This window comes from Salvelinus fontinalis, chromosome 22 (genome assembly GCF_029448725.1).
Source record: "Salvelinus fontinalis isolate EN_2023a chromosome 22, ASM2944872v1, whole genome shotgun sequence".
Classification (NCBI taxonomy): domain Eukaryota; kingdom Metazoa; phylum Chordata; class Actinopteri; order Salmoniformes; family Salmonidae; genus Salvelinus; species Salvelinus fontinalis.
Window position 1 is genome coordinate 9,687,738 of NC_074686.1, and position 23,532 is coordinate 9,711,269.

Here is a 23,532-nt window from a genome sequence, read left to right on the forward strand (position 1 = left end):
GAGGAATGGGATAACGTTCCACAAGCAACAGCCTGGTCAAATCAAGGAGATGTGAGGCAAATGGTCACACCAGATACTGACTGGTTTTCTGATCCACGCCTCTACAGTTTTTTTTAAAGTATCTGTGACCAACAGATGCGTATCTGTATTCCCAGTCATGTGAAATTTTATAGATTAGGGCCTAACGAATTTATTTGACTGATTTCCTTGAACTGTAACTCAGTAAAGTCTTTGAAATTGTTGCGTTTATATTTTTGTCCAGTATGCATCTGGTTTAATTAACTAACCTCTTTGTTTTACCACTTTCACTAAACGCCACAAGAGGTCGAATTAGCTTGGTTGCTATGCTACCTCCAGTGTCTAGTCGGTAGTCGAAACAACCCTACTACTTTTTTAGTCGTCTGGCATTTCTTCAAAGGCGGCGCATGATGGGTTGTATGCAAAACATGATGGAAAACAAATCATACAATTGGAAATGTATATGTAAACAACGGAGAGAGGGTAGCTTGTCGGTATAGAGTCTGGCTTGACATAATTGTTTCAAAGGTGCACATTCTAAAACGGTAAGTTGTGTTTAGCTTGCAAGCTAATGTTAGCTAGCTACCCGTAGATAGACATTGAAGGCAGTTTTTAGTTGTAGCTAAATGATGCTCTCATGATTAAGAGCTTGAAAAGTACTATGCTTTGTAATGAGAGAAACTCCCAACACTGCATTTTCAACGCATGTCCACCGGCGCAGACTGTTTACACACCAGCTTGCTTTGCTACTAGCTAACTAGATTGGCAACAAATGCTAGCTGGTTAGAATAATTGACTGACTGCAAGCCCGTGCTAACTAATTGCATTGCTATCTGTTATTTTGCTATACATGTGACAAAATAAAGACTACTACTCATCACGTTTATTAATTGGCAACTGACAGTTTCTTTCTTTGATTTATTGAACCAATCTGTAGGCTGTAACATTTCCCCGACAAAATGTTAATAAATGTTTTTGAATCTCAAGGTAGTGTCTGTCTGTCATTCAGAGAAATTTGAGTCAATGCATTATAAGAAAGAATGGTTGTGATTTGTAAAGCTTAACTTACATTAAAAATGTGTTTTGATTGGTTGATTGACCACCTAGGGCAATTTCATATTACTGTTTTGGGAATGTGGTTGAACAATGTTTTGTGGTAGGCATTAATAAGCACTAATAAAGGGTCAATCTCAGGAAAACTGTTGCCTACTTGTAGGTAAATGAAAGGACATACAACATTCATCCACCACTTGATATAACGTGTCCTTTGAATTATTCTGTCACAAACTTAACTTTCCATCTCTTCAAATGCCTAGATGCATTCTCTGTCAATGGGGCAGGGCTGTAGCAGCTCAGGTGTCCCCTCTGGCTCGGTGGTTCAGGTGTGCTTCCCCAGCTCCCAGGCGTCTGTACTGGACAGCCTGAATCGCCAGCGCGAGGAGGGCCAGCTCTGTGACCTCTCCATCCAGGTCCAGGGGAAGGTGTTCAAAGCCCACCGCTGCGTGCTAGCTGCATCCTCACCCTACTTTCACGACCAGGTGTGTGACTTGTTCTGCTTGCTGGCGCGTTGCAGAGCCAGACTGAACTTAGTTTAACTCTGTAACGGTCTCTGATAGTTTTCATCCAAGGCCTATGGCACTATGCAACTTGCTGCACTGAAGTGAGAGCTTACATCGATAACCTTGATTCTGTGCATTGGAATGTCGCCAGCCATCATTAACTGTCGTCGTTCCCCCCCCCAGGTGCTCTTGAAGAACATGTCCACTGTCTCCATCCCTGCCGTCATGGACCTGCTGGCGTTCGAGAGTGTCCTGAGCTGCGCCTACACGGGCCAGCTGCGCATGCTCCGCGAAGACATCGTCAACTACCTCACCGTGGGCAGCGTGCTGCAGATGTGGCACATCGTGGACAAGTGCACAGAGCTCCTCAAAGAGGGGCGGGTGGTGGGTAGCGCATCCCAGGGGGTCATTGGAGGAGTGCAGGGGAACCCTAGATGCAGTAGCAGTGAAAGCTCCCTAGCAGGTGGAAGCAACACCCAGGCAGCCCCTCACCCTCCCAGCCGTCCGTCCCTGAGTGAGAGCCAGTCTCCCAGCAGCACCAACTACTTCAGCCCCAGAGATGTCAACTCCGGAGGGGGAGCAGCGGCAGCTGGAGCTGCAGGGCAGGAAGGCGTGAATGCCACTCCCAGCTACTGCACCCCTTCTGGGGCCGAGGAGGCCTTCCTGATCGAAGAGGAGGATGAAGAAGAGGAAGAAGAGCTCATGTACCATAGGAAGCAAGGGAGCAGCAGGAGGAAACGGACAACCTCTGTCTCGGACCAAGAGGTTGGAGTCAGCGACCGCTTCGGAGTGTCGTCCTACCAAGACGGGGACGCCTCCCCTCTCCAGAAGCGACCCACCTACAGCCAGCCCAGCATCATGCCCCGGAAGCAGTGGGTGGTGGTGAAGACGGAGGGACCCCAGGACGATGACCTGATTGTGGTGTCAGGGGAGGAAGGGCCAGATGAGGAAGAGGAGAGAGAGTTGGAAATGTTGAGGGAGAGGGAGAGGACGTTCAACATATCCAACGTCAGGACTCTGTCTGGAGAGTTGAGGAGCAGAGCGGACCATGAGATGGAGACACAGGTTAGTCAAACCCTTGATGCGAAATGTTTGTCTGTGTATGTGGCTACTTACCATTCTAACTTATCAGGAGGACAACTGTCAGTTTCTGTATTTTTGGATCGTTACCAAACTGAATCCCTTTTTCTCATAGATGGATTACTGCCAGTCTTCTGAAGACTACCTCAAGTTTGACAGTGGTTTGATGGACCAGACTCCCCCACAGCACCTTCATGACAGCGCTGGTCAGAGTGGTGGCAGAGCCGTTTCTGCCCTACTCGGCCAAGTCCAGTCTGCTGCTGCTGCTAGAGCTCAGCTCTTTCCCATAGACATGCAAGGCAACCAGATCCTCATGTACAGCCAATCCTCTTTAGACTCCTCTCAACCCATAGGAATAGGAGGTGGTATGGCTGGGGCACCATTTAAAGGGACAAACTTAGAGCATGGAGCGGTCCATTTGTCAGCACAGGGAGGTTTGGGCGGTGGCATAGATGGACTGGACGGGGGTGGTGGTGGCGGGGGTTCAGGGAAGGTGTTCATGTGTCACTGTGGAAAGACCTTCACCCACAAGAGCATGCGTGACCGCCACATCAACATGCACCTGGACCTGCGGCCTTTCAACTGCCCCGTCTGCGCCAAGAAGTTCAAGATGAAGCACCACCTGACGGAGCACATGAAGACCCACACGGGGCTCAAGCCCTACGACTGCCACGGCTGCGGCAAGAAGTTCATGTGGCGCGACAGCTACATGCGGCACCGCTCCCACTGCGAGGGACGGAGCGGGGCGGCTGGCAGGAGCGAGGATGGGGGAGTGTCCGACCGCACTGATGGCGTCTCCCCTCAGCATCTCCCCCTCTCGGCCAGCGAGGCCGGTCAAGATGCCGTTGGTGGCAGGACTGGGATCTCTGTCTTGTCGCCACATCATTCCAGTACAGGTAGCAGCAGCAATGCCGTCTCGTGCCTGACCATGGTCGGTGCAGGAGCGCGCTTAGGGGTCAACTCTCCAAGCGTGTTGCAGGGTCAAGGTTCTGTGTTTGGTCTGGGGGTCAGCCAAGGTGGGTGTGAGGAGGAAGTGTGTGAGGTTGGTGATAATGATACTAGTGTCACTTGACCAAACGGGTGAACACCATGTGAGTGTTTTAAGACAAGGGGGCTTTGGAGAGGTATTCCAATGACCTCTGGAAAGTGACCCTCTTGGAAAATGGCTAGGGACCATTGTACAGTTCAGTGTTCTCTTACATGTCAAGGTTATTCTCTGTATGACTGTTTTGTGGCACATGCTGTGTCTAAGAAAACCAAAAATCAAGAGACAATGACTCCGCAACAACACTTTTGGCAAAATCTAAACTAGAAATAGAGGAAAGTTGCTGTTGTAAGTGATGTGTTCTACAATATTCTAAGCTTTGTTCTGCCAGGGAATGAGTGCATTTCAAGTAAGTGTCTGTGAAGAAGAGCCTTGCAGTACTGTGGTCTTGTTTCACAGGATGCCCTTCCACACGGGTGATGTGTTCACTGTCCAATTCCAGTGCTATAGTACAGTATTACTGTAAATTTATCCTATTATATCACTTACTAATTGCTACCATTATGATAGGTGCAAAACTATACAGTGTATAGTGTGTTTACAAGTCATCCTCATTAATATTGATCGTAGACAACAAAGCATCAGTCTGACACTTGGGTTACTTACGGATCATTCCTTACTCAAACTGCCAAATTCCAATGCATGCCTTGAGAGACATTGAGTACTATTAACAGTAGACTGGCTCAACAAAGCTGTATCCACCAGGATTCTGTATGTTTTTACCAGGGTTTTACCTTCTATGAAGGTTGTGGCTATGATGTTTTTATTCAGGAGAAAGACTTAGTCTTTGTGTGCTTATCTGTGTGCTTATCTGTTAAATCATGTGGTAGAATGTCATGATTGCAGCAGTTGATGAAATTGCATTTGAAGTGAGCTTAAACTAAGTGTATATAATGAAAGATATTTATGTTTAGATTTATCAAATAGGGAATATTGAACTATTTAACACTCATTTATATACTTCATTTGACTGCCTTACTAGAACATAGTGGGTGTAGGATCTGAAACTAGACACCCTTGATTAAAAAAATGACTGTATAAATGTAAATACTGAGCTATATTGTATGCAAAAGAAAATTGGAAATATTATTTTATACAAATACAATTTCTCAGAGAAAGATTTTGTCTTAGAAGTTTTTCTTCTCAGAAACAGAGGTAAAATGATTGACAGCCCTTTTTTCAATACCTCACCTTGTGAGGATAACAGCACGGAGACTTTTTCTAAAATGTTTTATTAGTTGTTGAACACTTTGGGAGGGATTTTTAGAACATTCCTCCATACAAAACTATTCCACATCCTTGATATCCTTTGTCTGCGCTAATGGACTGCTCCCTTCAATTGGGTTTCAAGTCCGGAGACTGAGAATTGAGCTTGACCCAGTACCAGGACATTTTGGCCAGGAGGAGGAAACTTTGCCGCGACTGGATCTTCGAGTGAGACAATAACCCCAAGCACACATCAAAATCCACAAAGAAATGGTTAATAGGCCATTCAACATTTTGCAATGGACATCTGTCTCCAGACAGAAAAGGGAAGTCCATAAGCGCAGACTAAGGATCTGGAAAGATTCTGTATGAAGGAATGGTCTAAGATCCCTCCCAATGTGTTCTCCAATCTCATAAAACATGTTTAAAATGGCTCAATGTTATTATCCTCACAAGGTGAGGTATCAAAAACAGGGGTGTCCATTTTTACCCCTACCTTTTGAGGGGAAAAAAATATTACTAAACAAAATGTATTTCTCTTAGCATTGTTTTAGCATATAATATAGCTCAGTATTTGAAATATTTTATACAGTCATTTTTGCTCATCATTATCAAGGGTGTCAATTTCAAACCCCACTGTTTATAGAGATAAAGTGCTTTTGGTCAATAGTGAGTTTCGTATTGACTCCCTCTTAATACTCAAGTTGGCTGCTGTTTGTGAGATTGAAAAGGAATTCCATGGACTGTTTCAAGACTTTACACTTTGGTTTCAATAGAGGACTGTTCAATAACTTGCCTGGCTGCATTTCATAGCATTTACATCACATAATCAAAGGATTCAACTTCATGTAACATCTTTTCATCAGTTGATCTTAAAGTCTGTATTATTGTATGACACTTGACAGTATCCATTTGTCATCTTTATGGCAGGATAAATACCTTTTTTTCATAAAGGGAAAATTGTGAAGAAAAATGTAGAAAGCTTGTTGCTACTGTACACTAGGTCTGAAATATACTGTTTAACTTCTGAATAGTCCATATTTTGGGTTACATATTATTTTATATTAAACACGATTGTTGTTGCACATGCGTGTGGAACCGGAGTTGTGCCTAATGCTTCGATCACACCTACAGCGTCATTGCGCAGGATCTTCTGGATGTGTGCAACAAAAGTTCACATTCACCTTCTATGTCTGTCAAGCCTTCTACGCATACCATTTTATGCGTACGTTTGATAAATCCAACGTATCCACCACAGAACGCACTGCAACTGCCATGTTGCAAGGCAAACGCAGTGTTCCATTGGAAATTAATGTACTTCTGGTGTACCAAAACACAATGACGCAGTCGGTGTGAGCGAGGCGCAAGTCTTTCTTAGACATTGTTACTATAGGCCAAGTACATCAATGTGATCTTTATCAAAAGGCTAAATAAAATACCTGGTTCCAATGTGTGATCTATGTTACAAAAAAAACATCACAACTTTTCTTAAAGGCCTTCATTTGTCTTTATACAGTCTTGTACTAAACTGGCCCCGCCACAGATTTTATGTTGAACGCTCTACAACAAAGCTTTGTGTCCAGCAAGCTTACTCTGCCCTTAACTTTGTTCTGAACACCTCCAAAACAAAGGTCATGTGGTTCGGTAAGAAGAATGCCACTCTCCCCACAGGTGTGATTACTACCTCTGAGGGTTTAGAGCTTGAGGTAGTCACCTCATACAAGTACTTTGGAGTATGGCTAGACAGTACACTATCCTTCTCCCAGCACATGTCCAAGCTGCAGGCTAAGGTGCAATCTCTATCGTAATTGCTCCTCTTTCACCCCAGCTGCCAAACTAACCCTGATTCAGATGACCATCCTACCCATGCTAGATTAGGAAGACGTAATTTATAAATCGTCAGGTAAAGGTGCTCCCGAGGCTAGATGTTGTTTACCATTTGGCCATCCGATTTGCCACTAAGGCTCCTTATAGGACACATCACTGATGCTTATTTATAAAACCCTCTTAAGTCTCACTCCCCTCAGATACCTACTGCAACCCTCATCCTCCACATACAGCACCCGTTCTGCCAGTCACATTCTGTTAAATTTGGGTATGTCATTTTTGGCAAAAATGGAAGGGGAAAAAAGGGTTGGATCTAGGTCCCCAAAGCACACATCCCAGGGTCGCTCCTCTTTTCAGTTCGCTGCAGCTAGTGACTGCAACGAGATGCAAAAACCCCAAACTGGACAGTTTTATCTCAATCTCTACATTCAGACTCAGTCATGGACACTTACTGACTCTTGTGGCTGCTTTGCGTGATGTGTTTGTACCAAGTGTTGTCATTTTGCTACCGCGTTGTGTTGTCATCTTAGGTCTCTATGTAGCGTTGTGGTGTTTCATCCTACATTTTTTTTTATTCACCATCCCCACAGGAGGCCTTCTGCCTCTTGGTCGGCCATCATTGTAAATAAGAATTTGTTCTTAATTGACTTGCCAAGTTAAATTAAATAAAAAGTAAAGTTCATTTCTGTAATCTGTTTTTGCATTTCCAAATATACAATTCGTGTTTTTCTATGCCTTTACCCACAAAACACCTGTGGAGTGTTCAGTGGGACGTTTTGGAACGTTCAGATAGAAATATGGTATGTAGAACAAACATGCATCTCTGACATGTAGAATTAGTAATCACGTCGGCTTTATTCATGGCATATCTATCTGCCATGTTCAACGTTGGGCAACTGAATGTGGTGCTGCTTGCAAGGACAACTTACCTAATTGCTTTAAATGACTTACCACAAAGCACTTTCATTTATTATCAAAGTTTATTTAAAAGGAAATGTGATCTTTGCTTCTCAGTGTACTAAAAGGAAAATTAGATAACAATTAAGTGACCTTCCCCGTAACCTTGAATTGGTCAAAACAACAGAATCCAATCAAAGTATCTTAGGGAGGTTTGAAAAAGAATGAGTCTGATTAAATCATTACCACCGTTTGCAGTCTCAAGCAAGAGGCGTTATGTACGTTCCTTTGATGCAAATCAACCTAAACACCTACCTGCTTACTACATGCCGAGATGGACTTCCCCTACAACAACACCCATCAGCATGAACCCAGCTATTTCTGCAAAGTCAATGTGAACATTTTTTCAGGGGGGTTATGCCTGCATAAAGTAGGACACTGCACTACATTTCACATTAACGCCAAGCTGTACCTGGCCGTTTACGTCAATGCATCTGCTCAATTGTGTTCATTTGGCATCTTGAACACAATCGGCCAATCTGCCACTTAGTTGCTCTTGTAACTACTTGGGAGAAATAGCGTTGTTCAGGCCAGTAAGTTGCACTATGTGGACACAGCAACCACACAGCAAATGATCCATGATTACACTGACAGTTGGACGTGTAGGTTGTGGTTCGGCTCTGTATAAAATCTAAGATACAGTACTCCGGTGTTCCGCTGGTTCATCTTCTATTGCCGGCATTCTAGAATACAAACACAGACACCCATTCATTCACCCACCTAAAAGGATTGACAAAAAAAATATATAAAAACAGCTAAAATAATATCTAATTGAACTCATTTTTACAGCTAAAATACAAAAATAACCTGACGTGATACTGCTCCCTCACACAATCCAGACGCTGGGCAAAAATTGGCATATAAATACAAAATGTAAACACTGGTGGTAAACTACCACGTCCATTGCCAGTTTCAATTTGTAATGAAAAGTTTGCTCTCTCCCGTCTGAAAATGTGTGCATTTTCAAGAGTTCACATTAGCAGGCACTGGTTTGGAAGTCAAGAGGCAGTAATGGGATGGCCTGGTCCCAGATCTGTTTGTGCAGCATAAACAGACCTGGTTCCAGGCTAGCAATGAGAAGCCTGAACACCCAGTAGGGTTGGGGCAAAGGTCATTCCGAGTCCGATAGGACGATCACTTCGTCCGGGTCACATTGAGTTGCCACGTTGACCTGAAAATGACACAAAGTGGAGATTGGTAAGAGGTTTGTATAGTGTACACAAGTGACTTCGCCACAAAAATGTTTTGTGATATGTCACGGCAGTGGAGCAAGAGCATGACACACATGATCCATTGACTTTTTCCACATTTTGTTACATTACAGCCTTGTTCTAAAATTGATTAAATCCCCCCCCCCCCTCAATACCCCATAATGACAAAGAAAAACAAAATTTCTAAACTTTCCTCAGGATTTTGTTGAAAAACCTTTGGCAGCGATTACAGCCTCGAGTCTTCTTGGGCATGATGCTACAACCTTGGCACACCTGTATTTGGGGAGTTTCTCCCATTCTTCTCTGCAGAGCCTTTCAAGCTCTGTTAGGTTGGTGCACAGCTATTTTCAGGTCTCTCCAGAGATGTTAGATAGGGTTCAAGTCCGGGCTCTGGCTGGGCCACTCAAGGACATTCAGAGACTTGTCCCGAAACCACTCCTGCTTTGTCTTGGCTGTGTGCTTAGGGTCATTGTCCTGTTGGAAGGTGAACCTTCACCCCAGTCTGAGGTTCTGAGAGGTCTGGAGCAGGTTTTCATCAAGGATCTCTATGTACTTTGCTCCGTTCATCTTTCCCTCAATCCTGACTAGTCTCCCAGTCCCTGCAGCTGAAAAACATCCCCACAGTATGATGCTACCACCACCATGCTTCACCGTAGGGATGGTGCCAGGTTTCCTCCAGACGTGAGGCTTGGCATTCATGCCAAAGAGTTCAATCTTGGTTTCATCAAATTGTATGTCACAAGCGCCGAATTCAACAGTGAAATGCTTACAAGCCCTTAACCAACAATGGAGTTAAGAAAATACCTTTAAAAAAAGTAAGATTAGAACAACAAATAATTAAACAGCAGCAGTAAATAATAGCGGGGCTATATACAAGGGGTACCGGTACAGAGTCAATGTCCAGGGGCACCGGTGTCGAGGTAATATGTACATGTAGAGTTAAAGTGACTATGTATAGATAATAACAGAGTAGCAGCAGCATAGAGGACGGGGGGGGGGGGCAATGCAAATAGTCTGGGTTGCCATCTGATTAGCTGTTTAGGAGTCTTATGGCTTGGGGGTAGAAGCTGTTTAGAAGCCTCTTGGACATAGACTTGGCACTCCAGTACCGCTTACCGTGCGGTAGCAGAGAAAACAGTCTATGACTAGGGTGGCTGGAGTCTTTGACAATTTTTAGTGCCATCCAGAAAATCTTGTTTCTGAGAGTCCTTTAGGTGCATTTTGGCTAACTCCAAGCGGGCTGAGGAGGAGTGGCTTCTTTTACTGAGGAGTGGCTTCTGTCTGGCCACTCTGCCATAAAGGACTGATTGTTGGAGTGCTGCAGAGAGTTGTACAGTCGTGGCCAAAAGTTTTGAGAATGACAAATATTAATTTTCACAAAGTTTGCTGCTTCAGTGTCTTTAGATAATTCTGTCAGATGTTACTATGGAATACTGAAGTATAATTACAAGCATTTCATAAGTGTCAAAGTCTTTTATTGACAATTACATGAAGTTGATGCAAAGAGTCAATATTTGCAGTGTTAACCCTTCTGTTTCAAGACCTCTGCAATCCGCCCTGGCATGCTGTCAATTAACTTCTGGGCCACATCCTGACTGATGGCAGCCCATTCTTGCATAATCAATGCTTGGAGTTTGTCAGAATTTGTGGGTTTTTGTTTGTCCACCCGCCTCTTGAGGGTTGACCACAAGTTCTCAATGGGATTAAGGTCTGGGGAGTTTCCTGGCCATGGACCCAAAATATTGATGTTTTGTTCCCCGAGCCACTTCGTTATCACTTTTGCCTTATGGCAAGGTTCTCCATCATGCTGTAAAGGGCATTGTTCGTCACCAAACTGTTCCTGGATGGTTGGGAGAAGTTGTTCTCGGAGGATGTGTTGGTACCATTCTTTATTCATGGCTGTGTTCTTAGGCAAAATTGTGAGTGAGCCCACTCCCTTGGCTGAGAAGCAACCCCACACATGAATGGTCTCAGGATTGTTTACTGTTGGCATGACACAGGACAGATGGTAGCGCTCACCTTGTCTTCTCCAGACAAGCTTTTTTCCAGATGCCCCAAACAATCGGAAAGGGGATTCAGAGAAAATGACTTTACCCCAGTCCTCAGCAGTCCAATCCCTGTACCTTTTGCAGAATATCAGTCTGTCCCTGATGTTTTTCCTGGAGAGAAGTGGCTTCTTTGCTGCCCTTCTTGACACCAGGCCATCCTCCAAAAGTCTTCGCCTCACTGTGCGTGCAGATGCACTCACACCTGCCTGCTGCCATTCCTGAGCAAGCTCTGTACTGGTGGTGCCCCGATCCCACAGCTGAATCAACTTTAGGAGACGGTCTGGCGCTTGCTGGACTTTCTTGGGCGCCCTGAAGCCTTCTTCACAACAATTGAACCGCTCTCCTTGAAGTTCTTGATTATCCGATAAATGGTTGATTTAGGTGCAATCTAAATCAACCATCCAGGAACAGTTATATATAGTAGAACATATTATATATAAGCTGTTCTACTATGGGGTTGTTTTATTTGCAGAGGAAAAGGACATGTGGAATGTTCTAGCATCCTCAAAATGCACCCCAGCAGAAATATTTGTTCATGTTCCATGTTGTTGTTGCTGCAATGATTTAAAATGAGTGCAGCGGAAACACTGGACATGCACTGTCCACTGTGGGACCTTATATAGACAGGTGTCTGCCTTTCCAAATCATGTCCAATCAATTTAATTTACCACAGGTGGACTCCAATCAAGTTGTAGAAACATCTCATGGATGATCAATGGAAACAGGATGCACCTGAGCTCAATTTCGAGTCTCATAGCAAAGTGTCTGAATACTTATGTAAATAAGGTATTTCTATTTAAATTAACCTGTTTTCGCTTGGTCATTATGGAGTATATTGTGTGTAGATTGATGGGGTAAAAAAAATACATGAATCTGTTTTAGAATAAGGCTGTAACGTAACAAAATGTGGAAATAGTCAAGGGGTCTGAATACTTTCCGAATGCACTGTATGTTTGATATGCTGCGTATACGTGGGAAAAAAGGTATAGTGTCATGATACTTAAACATCAGCAATCGTCATTTACATTTTTTACATTACATTTACATTTAAGTCATTTAGCAGACGCTCTTATCCAGAGCGACTTACAAAAATTGGAAAGTTCATACATATTCATCCTGGTCCCCCCGTGGGAATTGAACCCACAACCCTGGCGTTGCAAGCGCCATGCTCTACCAACTGAGCCACACGGGACCACAATTACCCTCACCTTGTTTTTCTTGGGAGGCGGGGTGGACTGGGAGCTGGTGACCATCTCCTGGGTGGGAGTGTCTGCCCTGGTGGAGTCCGCCTGCAGGGGGCTACTGGTCACCACGTCCATGTCCAGAGGGAGGTCACGGTCACTGCATACGGAGAGAGAGAATTCATTCATTCAAGTCTCAACATTTGAAAATGGATAGGCATCTCCACAGATTTTTTCCCCCGTCATTAATTTAGGTGCTACAGCCTTACCTCCCATTGTGGTGCCTTAGAACCCCGTTGTAAGACTTCCTGGATTTCATCTCTTCTTTCCTCTTTCTCTTCCTGCCTCTGGAGGTGTCTCTGGGACTGGGTGGCCTGGGGCTGCAATTCGCTGACCTCGTCTCAGTGATGACCGTGCAGGAGTCCTCATTGGTCGAAATCAGCACCGGTGACGGTGGCAAAGAGACCTGATTCGCCGCCATGGGGGAGGCTGAGGAGTCCTTCGTTTCCACACTAGTGCTTATGGACACAGCTGAAATGTGATTGGAGGAAACAATGTCCTCATTTGTCAGGTTGGTATTGGGTGAGTCGTTCCCCTTGTCTACCTCCATCGCCTCTGATTGGCTGGGGCTGTCTGTGGGGGACTCGTCGACTAAGGAGGAGATCCGTGGGATGTCACCCCGGGAAATGAGGCTGATTCCGCTTATCACGGAGTCTTTGTCCACCTCAGCGTTCTCTTCTTCCTCTCCTCCATCCTGGTTTCCGTCACTCCCACCATCCACCTCGTTCTCACTCTCGTTTGCTGCCTCTACCTCGTTGTCCTCCTCCTCCTCCTCATCATCCTCTGAAAAAAAAGAAAACCCAAATCAGTTGAAACCAGGATAAACCGGGTTAAAACACTGAATTTGAGAACGCTGCTGTGTAAATGCAAATTATCATCCTCATCACCTGGCCCTGCTTGTGATTTGCTGGCCTGGATCTCCTCCTCGATGTCTGGATCAGACGACTCGTCGTCTTCATCATCCTCCTCCTCCTCCTCAGCTTGCTCCACACCCTCACCATCCTCTCCCTTCTTCAGGGGATTGTCATCGGCTGTGGTGGCCTCCAGCGCCGATGACTGACCCTTCCGTTGACACACACAGAAAAAACAGTCAGTGAGTGGTGACAGATAGTCATTTATGTAAATAAATACCATGTATTTTAAAAGCAGACGTGGAAAAGCATTGGCTGACTATAACAGGTCAGAATTACAGAACATTTATTTTTTAAATGTCATCTCCAGTCATTTCTAAAATGTAAATTGGTCTCCAACACCTTTCTCCTCCTCCTACCTCTTTCTTCTGCCTCTCTCTCTCTATCCGTTTAGCCCTCTCCTCCTCCTCGGTGTCGTCCTGCTGCAGGGCGTATTTGGAGATGACCTGCTCCAGGCTGGAGAGAGCCACCTCCCGGTTAGAGCGCAGCTTACGGGCCAACGTGGGGTCCAACAGGGCAGGGTCAGTGGCTGGTATGGGTGGACAAAATGAAAAAGAAAAAAAGGGGGGGGGGGGGGGGGGGAGAGAGTTAGTGACTTTTTAGTCCATCTTCCTAAATAATTCCCACACATCCAACCTGATATCCACAAAGCAGCATACTGGTGTCACTCTTTCTGTAATTGTGTGTCAACTACCAGGTTCTCACAGCTTCACACACAATTTTTCTAATTTATGGCTCTTGTCTCTCTGCAGCAGACATATATATGGGGTGTGTACACACACACACATACATATATAGATAGGAGTAGGGTTGATACGAGAGTACACATACACACATTATATATATATATATTTTTTTTTAACCTTTAATTAACTAGGCAAGTCAGTTAAGAACAAATTCTTATTTACAATGACGGCCTAGGAACAGTGGGTTAACTGCCTAGTTCAGGGGCAGAACAGATTTTTACCTTGTCAGCTCTGGGATTCGATCTAGCAACCTTTCGGTTACTGGCCCAATGCTCTAACCACTAGGCTACCTGCCGCCCTAGTGTGTATGGGGGTGTGTTCGTCAATTCAATCTTGAGTGCCAGAGTGCCCTCAGGGCGTTCGTAAATTCAGAGCGTTTCGCTCTCGGAGCGTTCAGAGCGCACACTGGACACTCTGGCCGAGGAGTAGGGTTGATCTGAGCGTTCTGACCTCACAACGACAGTCAAGAACCCACGTTAACTGGCTAACGTTGGCTAGCTACTTCCAGACACAAATGTGGGAACAGCTCACTGACCATTTTAATCCCCCTAGCAGAGCTGGTCAGGCTGTTTTCATGTTATCCAGAGTGTTGGTGACTGTAACTGTGCTGCTGGCAACAATATAATTACGCGTTTTTGCCCACGTTCGTGAATTCATCAGTTATTCTGCGCTCTGGCACTCTCAGATGAGAGTGCTCAGAAATCTGAGTAGATAGCCAGAGCGAATTTACAAACACACCCATGGTGAGCAATATGTTTGGAAACATCGAATCGCAATAAATCACAGTATCAAATTGCTATACATTTAGAATCATGAGAATCCCAATACATATTTTAAATCGGCACCTAAGTATACACACAGCTCCAACCAGGAATGTAGAGGTGTGTGTATTACGCTCTCTTACCAGGAATGTAGAGGTCTGTGTATTACGCTCTCTTACCAGGAATGTAGAGGTGTGTGTATTACGCTCTCTTACCAGGCTTGTAGAGGTGTGTGTATTACGCTCTCTTACCAGGAATGTAGAGGTGTGTGTATTACGCTCTCTTACCAGGCTTGTAGAGGTGTGTGTATTACGCTCTCTTACCAGGCTTGTAGAGGTGTGTGTATTACGCTCTCTTACCAGGAATGTAGAGGTGTGTGTATTACGCTCTCTTACCAGGCTTGTAGAGGTCTGTGTATTACGCTCTCTTACCAGGAATGTAGAGGTGTGTGTATTACGCTCTCTTACCAGGCTTGTAGAGGTGTGTGTATTACGCTCTCTTACCAGGAATGTAGAGGTGTGTGTATTACGCTCTCTTACCAGGCTTGTAGAGGTGTGTGTATTACGCTCTCTTACCAGGCTTGTAGAGGTCTGTGTATTACGCTCTCTTACCAGGAATGTAGAGGTGTGTGTATTACGCTCTCTTACCAGGCTTGTAGAGGTCTGTGTATTACGCTCTCTTACCAGGAATGTAGAGGTGTGTGTATTACGCTCTCTTACCAGGAATGTAGAGGTGTGTGTATTACGCTCTCTTACCGGGCTTGTAGAGGTGTGTGTATTACGCTCTCTTACCAGGAATGTAGAGGTGTGTGTATTACGCTCTCTTACCAGGCTTGTAGAGGTGTGTGTATTACGCTCTCTTACCAGGCTTGTAGAGGTCTGTGTATTACGCTCTCTTACCAGGCTTGTAGAGGTGTGTGTATTACGCTCTCTTACCGGGCTTGTAGAGGTGTGTGTATTACGCTCTCTTACCAGGCTTGTAGAGGTGTGTGTATTACGCTCTCTTACCAGGCTTGTAGAGGTGTGTGTATTACGCTCTCTTACCAGGCTTGTAGAGGTGTGTGTATTACGCTCTCTTACCGGGCTTGTAGAGGTGTGTGTATTACGCTCTCTTACCGGGCTTGTAGAGGTGTGTGTATTACGCTCTCTTACCAGGAATGTAGATGTGTGTGTATTACGCTCTCTTACCGGGCTTGTAGAGGTGTGTGTATTACGCTCTCTTACCGGGCTTGTAGAGGTGTGTGTATTACGCTCTCTTACCAGGCTTGTAGAGGTGTGTGTATTACGCTCTCTTACCAGGCTTGTAGAGGTGTGTGTATTACGCTCTCTTACCGGGCTTGTAGAGGTCTGTGTATTACGCTCTCTTACCAGGCTTGTAGAGGTGTGTGTATTACGCTCTCTTACCAGGCTTGTAGAGGTCTGTGTATTACGCTCTCTTACCAGGCTTGTAGAGGTGTGTGTATTACGCTCTCTTACCAGGCTTGTAGAGGTCTGTGTATTACGCTCTCTTACCAGGAATGTAGAGGTGTGTGTATTACGCTCTCTTACCAGGCTTGTAGAGGTCTGTGTATTACGCTCTCTTACCAGGAATGTAGAGGTGTGTGTATTACGCTCTCTTACCAGGAATGTAGAGGTGTGTGTATTACGCTCTCTTACCGGGCTTGTAGAGGTGTGTGTATTACGCTCTCTTACCGGGCTTGTAGAGGTGTGTGTATTACGCTCTCTTACCAGGCTTGTAGAGGTCTGTGTATTACGCTCTCTTACCAGGAATGTAGAGGTGTGTGTATTACGCTCTCTTACCAGGCTTGTATAGGTCTGTGTATTACGCTCTCTTACCAGGAATGTAGAGGTGTGTGTATTACGCTCTCTTACCAGGAATGTAGAGGTGTGTGTATTACGCTCTCTTACCGGGCTTGTAGAGGTGTGTGTATTACGCTCTCTTACCAGGAATGTAGAGGTGTGTGTATTACGCTCTCTTACCAGGAATGTAGAGGTGTGTGTATTACGCTCTCTTACCAGGCTTGTAGAGGTCTGTGTATTACGCTCTCTTACCAGGCTTGTAGAGGTGTGTGTATTACGCTCTCTTACCGGGCTTGTAGAGGTGTGTGTATTACGCTCTCTTACCGGGCTTGTAGAGGTGTGTGTATTACGCTCTCTTACCAGGCTTGTAGAGGTGTGTGTATTACGCTCTCTTACCGGGCTTGTAGAGGTCTGTGTATTACGCTCTCTTACCAGGCTTGTAGAGGTGTGTGTATTACGCTCTCTTACCGGGCTTGTAGAGGTCTGTGTATTACGCTCTCTTACCAGGCTTGTAGAGGTGTGTGTATTACGCTCTCTTACCAGGCTTGTAGAGGTGTGTGTATTACGCTCTCTTACCGGGCTTGTAGAGGTGTGTGTATTACGCTCTCTTACCAGGCTTGTAGAGGTGTGTGTATTACGCTCTCTTACCGGGCTTGTAGAGGTCTGTGTATTACGCTCTCTTACCAGGAATGTAGAGGTGTGTGTATTACGCTCTCTTACCAGGAATGTAGAGGTGTGTGTATTACGCTCTCTTACCAGGAATGTAGAGGTGTGTGTATTACGCTCTCTTACCAGGCTTGTAGAGGTGTGTGTATTACGCTCTCTTACCGGGCTTGTAGAGGTGTGTGTATTACGCTCTCTTACCGGGCTTGTAGAGGTGTGTGTATTACGCTCTCTTACCAGGCTTGTAGAGGTGTGTGTATTACGCTCTCTTACCGGGCTTGTAGAGGTCTGTGTATTACGCTCTCTTACCAGGCTTGTAGAGGTGTGTGTATTACGCTCTCTTACCGGGCTTGTAGAGGTCTGTGTATTACGCTCTCTTACCAGGCTTGTAGAGGTGTGTGTATTACGCTCTCTTACCGGGCTTGTAGAGGTCTGTGTATTACGCTCTCTTACCAGGCTTGTAGAGGTGTGTGTATTACGCTCTCTTACCAGGCTTGTAGAGGTCTGTGTATTACGCTCTCTTACCAGGAATGTAGAGGTGTGTGTATTACGCTCTCTTACCAGGCTTGTAGAGGTCTGTGTATTACGCTCTCTTACCAGGAATGTAGAGGTGTGTGTATTACGCTCTCTTACCAGGAATGTAGAGGTCTGTGTATTACGCTCTCTTACCGGGCTTGTAGAGGTGTGTGTATTACGCTCTCTTACCGGGCTTGTAGAGGTGTGTGTATTACGCTCTCTTACCAGGCTTGTAGAGGTCTGTATATTACGCTCTCTTACCAGGAATGTAGAGGTGTGTGTATTACGCTCTCTTACCAGGCTTGTAGAGGTCTGTGTATTATGCTCTCTTACCAGGAATGTAGAGGTGTGTGTATTACGCTCTCTTACCAGGCTTGTAGAGGTCTGTGTATTACGCTCTCTTACCAGGCTTGTAGAGGTCTGTGTATTACGCTCTCTTACCAGGAATGTAGAGGTGTGTGTATTACGCTCTCTTACCAGGCTTGTAGAGGTCTGTGTATTACGCTCTCTTACCAGGAATGTAGAGGTGTGTGTATTACGCTCTCTTACCAGGAATGTAGAGGTGTGTGTATTACGCTCTCTTACCGGGCTTGTAGAGGTGTGTGTATTACGCTCTCTTACCGGGCTTGTAGAGGTGTGTGTATTACGCTCTCTTACCAGGCTTGTAGAGGTGTGTGTATTACGCTCTCTTACCAGGAATGTAGAGGTGTGTGTATTACGCTCTCTTACCAGGCTTGTAGAGGTGTGTGTATTACGCTCTCTTACCAGGCTTGTAGAGGTCTGTGTATTACGCTCTCTTACCAGGCTTGTAGAGGTGTGTGTATTACGCTCTCTTACCGGGCTTGTAGAGGTCTGTGTATTACGCTCTCTTACCGGGCTTGTAGAGGTGTGTGTATTACGCTCTCTTACCGGGCTTGTAGAGGTCTGTGTATTACGCTCTCTTACCAGGCTTGTAGAGGTGTGTGTATTACGCTCTCTTACCAGGCTTGTAGAGGTGTGTGTATTACGCTCTCTTACCAGGCTTGTAGAGGTGTGTGTATAACGCTCTCTTACCGGGCTTGTAGAGGTCTGTGTATTACGCTCTCTTACCAGGCTTGTAGAGGTGTGTGTATTACGCTCTCTTACCGGGCTTGTAGAGGTCTGTGTATTACGCTCTCTTACCAGGCTTGTAGAGGTGTGTGTATTACGCTCTCTTACCGGGCTTGTAGAGGTCTGTGTATTACGCTCTCTTACCAGGCTTGTAGAGGTGTGTGTATTACGCTCTCTTACCGGGCTTGTAGAGGTCTGTGTATTACGCTCTCTTACCAGGCTTGTAGAGGTGTGTGTATTACGCTCTCTTACCGGGCTTGTAGAGGTGTGTGTATTACGCTCTCTTACCAGGCTTGTAGAGGTGTGTGTATTACGCTCTCTTACCGGGCTTGTAGAGGTGTGTGTATTACGCTCTCTTACCAGGCTTATAGAGGTGTGTGTATTACGCTCTCTTACCGGGCTTGTAGAGGTGTGTGTATTACGCTCTCTTACCAGGCTTGTACAGGTGTGTGTATTACGCTCTCTTACCGGGCTTGTAGAGGTCTGTGAGGTGCGAGCCGAAGTTGTAGACCATGTCGAGGTGGCGCCTCTCCTGCAGGCGGTTGCCGGTCTCGCGGAAGGCGTCCTGGGCGATCTGGGTCAGCTGCTTCTTGCTGAGGTTGAGGCCGTGGCGCTCGTTGGCCCGGCGGATATGTTGCAGGATGTCTGTGTAGTCGGGGGGATTCAGCTGGGCCTCGGGACTGTTGATGAAACGCTCAATCTGCGGGTGGGGAGAGCAGGAGGAGGAGGGGTCAGAGTGTACTGTATCGCCATGAGCAAACACTAAGGACAGCCAAATCAATTGCTAGGAACACAAGCATTTCGCTACACCCGCAATAACATCTGCATGCGACCAATAACATTTGAATGGTTATTGTTTTCATGCATTTATTACCCATTTATTCTTATTCCTCGATTTTATCTCATACTGGGGTTAGTTTTAAATCTCATTTTCATCCATAGTCTATATAACATAAATAAGCAGTGGTCAAAAAGCATTGGGTTGTCAATAAACAATGTGTTGGTTACCTTTCTGTTGACCTCAGGGTAGCGTGTCCCTTTGTATTGGATCCTCTGCTCGATCACTCTGCCTGTCAGACTGCTGCAGCCCTTCAGCTCACAGAGCTTATCATAGATCTTCATCATCTGAGAGGAGAGAGAGGACTTCAGTGGCTTCTATCTATCAAAGTCATGTACAGTTAACACATTTAGTATGTGGCTCAAGCAGGAATCAAACCCACAGCTCTGGCGTTACAAGCGTCACACTCAAACCAACTGAGCCATTGGAACCAATAGGCCTCGGTGATCTGACCTTGCGTTTGAGCTTGTGCTCCTGGATGTAGCTGGAGTCCTCCTCTTCTAGCTCGTTGACACTCAGCTCCCTCTCCTGCAGCCGCCGGATCTCATCATTGTACATCTTCAGCAGGTTCTCCAGGTACGCAATCTGAGAGAGCGAGAGAGAGAGAGCGAGATATGAAGATATGCCTGGCACATTGCTCCTTATGATGAACTATCAGATGCAAAACATTACGGTAATCTACACCAAATCAATGCTTTTAAACCCTTGAGGGTTGACCAAGTGCACACTTTGGGCAGAAGAGGAATAAAGCTATAGAGAAGTCATGGACTCTGTCCATTCTTGGTGCTGCTGACCTGTCTCCGGGAAGCCTTCTTCGTCTTCTTCTCCTCCTCTTCCTGCTGCCCCGAGGTAGACGGTAGCTCCTCTGTCTGTGCCTCCTCTTCCCTCTCCTCTTTCATCTCCTTCTTCTCCCCGGCGGTAGGCTCCACCTTCACGACAGTCTGCCTCCTCTTGTCCGAGTGCTGTTTGAGGACGGTGCACAGCTCGTTGATGTAGACAAAGGTCTTGGTGCGGCGGGCCTGGGCGCGCGTCAGGCAGCGGCCCAGCGTGTTGCGGAACTCCACCGAGGCCAGGAAGCTCGGCGAGGCCTTGGAGTGCTTGGCGTGCAGGAAGGTCATGACTTCGGGGCAGTCCTGTGTGTGGGCCGAGCAGTACTCTACAAACTGAACAAAGCGAAGGAGGGGAGTGAACGAGGGAGAAGGGTTTAGAAGAATGTTCTTCAATCTTTCCACTGGGGGGGACAGAGGGTTGGTGCAGACTTTTGTACCTGCTCAATACATGGGCTTAAAGGTTAGTTATAATCAGGTGTGTTAGTGCTGGGATGGAGCAAAGCCTGCAAAACTATGGGATTTGAAAAACACTGATTAAGAGTGATGTGGGATGGCCCAAATTCGAAAGGGTCACGCACAAATTCGTTATGATTTCCATGATCTGACATCATCGCGATGGACTAATAGCCTGCAAAGACTCAAAGCCACAGCCGTAGTTGTGCTTTCCAGTGTTGCAGCTCCACTGACATATTTGTAATGTGACTGCACCAAACATCTCCACCATCCATCCATGTACCCTCTTACCTCAGTAAATAGCTTCTGGTTCTCTGCTTTAAGAACATGGCTTTCTTTCTTCACTGTGGCAAAAGGAGATTGGGTGATGTGAGTAGGAGCGGGCTGTTGGATTTTGGGGGGAGTACGATGATTGGCTGAGGGTTTAGAGGAGGTGGAGGAAGAGGGTTGAGGCCTCTCCTCTTCATCATCATCAAGGATTACAATGCTGTCCATCACTGCTGCTGAGGCAACCGCCATCAGATAGGGACTATTCTTTGCTGAGGGAAGGCAAAAACAACAGTGTCAAAATGATGCCTTGGGCAGATTCAAAAGTAACATACCACTGTCATGCCATCTGGTTTAGTGAGTCTATCCAATACAATGATTATGCCTTTCAAAGTTTTATCATATTTATGGTCAACCATTTTTACAATACGAAAATTACACAGTATCAGGTACAAACACCACTGCTACCTATTATCCATTGTAAACTCCACCCTGTCCCTTTTCACCAGCACGATTTAAAACAAATGTTATAACAACAAACATTGTTTATATTTTGTAGGCTTATCTACAACGAAAACAGACACTGCCCGCCAGTTCAGACAGTAACGTGAGCTAGCATGCTAGGCTAACGTCTGGGACTCTTGCTAACTAGTTCATTTACTAAGTATTTTTTTGATTAAACAAGATTTGAGCTGGTCGAAACTTCTGTCAGGTAAAAAACAACACATTTACTAGATTGTTTACTGCAAAAACACTCCAAACACCACTGTTGTGTTTGTTGTTTCCTTGTTGGCTGGCTAGCTAGCTAACCTCAGTTAGCAACAAGCTAATGTTAGCTGGCTGCTCAGGAAAGCGCCAATCTCTCCGGGTAAAATGGTAGGGGTATGACAAAGACAACTTGTAAACAAATACTTTTACTAGCTTTATGTATGAAATGCAGATGTATATAATATAGCTACTATTTTAAGACCGTGGTTAGACAGTTAGCTATGGACAAAACAATGATAGTCAACTTACCCGCTTGATACCGAAATGTCTCGCCCCGAAGAGCTCGGGAACATTCAAGCCTACCATTGGTTGTTGGTTGGTTGTCGCTCAGTAACATCGTCGATCATTGGCTATTCACTTTACTCTAGTTTCACATGTCAGGTGTTTTGTCCAAATTGTCTACATTTGCCCGTCAGCTTGTTTAAAGCTGTATATGTCACTTTTTGGTCGACCCGACCAAATTCACATATAAATGTGTGTTATGGATCTGTCATTCTTCATTGAAAGCAAGTTTAAGAAGTGCTAGATCTGTTCTATGTGCGCTATTTCTATGCTTCTCGTTCTTAAGTTTTTTTGTGTTTTACTTTCGGTTTTGTACACCAGCTTCAAACAGCTGAAAATACAATATTTTTTGTTATGGTAAATATATTTCACAACGGTTTAAGAATAGATGGTAAAATGATTTTCTACATTATACTTGCTTGTTTAATCACATAAACTGAAACTATTAGAATTTTTAGCAACCATGAAATGGCGGAGCGATTTCTGCATAGTGCATTTACCTAAACCAATTCGTTATTTTGTGTTTCTGAGGCTCATACGATAAATATTGATAGCATTAACATAAAAAATATGTGTCTTTCATTTGGAGTAAGTGATTAGGCGAATACAGTTGCGCTCCTTGCAACTGAGAGTACAACCATATGGTTAAAACTAGGCCAATAACTCAACTCCAGCAGCGACGAGTTTGGGCTGACTACACTTGTCAGTCTATACTTGTAAAAAATGTCCATTCTTTAATGCCTACCTTGTGACTGTGTTCGTTCTGTGTATCAGCTTTTTTTTTTTTTTGGTGATGAAAAAAATTAGTGTTTTACGCGACCTCTGCCAAGGGTGCCATTGTTTTAACAGAGAAGGAGCAACCAGTCATTGAACTAGATTATTTTGTTTTGGCTGGGGAGGCATAGGCTATAATGCATTTTTACAATCTATTACAATCATGAAAAGCACAGAAACACAGTAAGCAGTAAATAATATATATATATAAGAGTATGGAGTGGTAGTGCATAAAGTAACTTCCTACTCCATTGAAAAACAGTGGATACGGGTGCAGTTTGACAGACATCACATAAAACGGTACTTTTATTAAAAACGATGGATTACAGCACACACAAAAAAGAACACAGTGACACAGGACAAACATGTACAGGGTAGGCATTAAAGAATGTACATTTTTACAAGAATCCACTGACTGAAACTTGATGCACACACTCGTCGCCGCTCAACTCCATTCTAAATCGTGGAGTTGAGTTTAGTCAGCTAGGTTATGACCAAGGAAAACATCAAGTATTCACATCCTTGAGTCAAGTTGTGTGGAAGTAGAAGCACCCCTAATCAAAAGATCCTAGGATTTTCTTATGATAAATACTTCTTATCTACTTATCACATGACAAATAACACACATTCAACAACGGGGAAA

General features: G+C 45.0%; 2 protein-coding genes across 3 annotated transcripts; one reads left to right on the forward strand and one right to left on the reverse strand.

Moving 5' to 3' along the window:
- Positions 1-115: 115 nt before the first annotated feature.
- Positions 116-7,417, forward strand: LOC129819737 (zinc finger and BTB domain-containing protein 22-like). The gene is made up of 4 exons (XM_055876281.1): positions 116-563; positions 1,335-1,556; positions 1,761-2,642; positions 2,773-7,417. Exons 2-4 carry the CDS (start codon positions 1,335-1,337, stop codon positions 3,727-3,729), a joined length of 2,061 nt encoding a protein of 686 aa, XP_055732256.1. The 5' UTR covers positions 116-563; the 3' UTR covers positions 3,730-7,417.
- A 279-nt stretch (positions 7,418-7,696) lies between these two features.
- Positions 7,697-22,185, reverse strand: LOC129819738 (death domain-associated protein 6-like). Of its 2 annotated transcripts, XR_008754114.1 has the most exons (12): positions 22,083-22,185; positions 21,090-21,337; positions 20,310-20,678; positions 19,969-20,100; positions 19,686-19,802; positions 19,146-19,377; positions 13,463-13,632; positions 13,080-13,254; positions 12,402-12,975; positions 12,160-12,292; positions 8,749-8,863; positions 7,697-8,375 (listed from the first exon to the last, which is right to left on the reverse strand). XR_008754114.1 is itself a non-coding variant. In XM_055876282.1 (11 exons), the coding sequence occupies exons 1-11, from the start codon at positions 22,168-22,170 to the stop codon at positions 8,804-8,806; spliced, it is 2,298 nt and encodes a 765-aa protein (XP_055732257.1). In that variant the 5' UTR covers positions 22,171-22,185; the 3' UTR covers positions 7,697-8,803. The 2 variants fall into 2 exon arrangements, 1 of the variants encoding a protein (XP_055732257.1); XM_055876282.1 differs by having other exon boundaries at positions 7,697-8,863.
- Between the last annotated feature and the right edge of the window lie 1,347 nt (positions 22,186-23,532).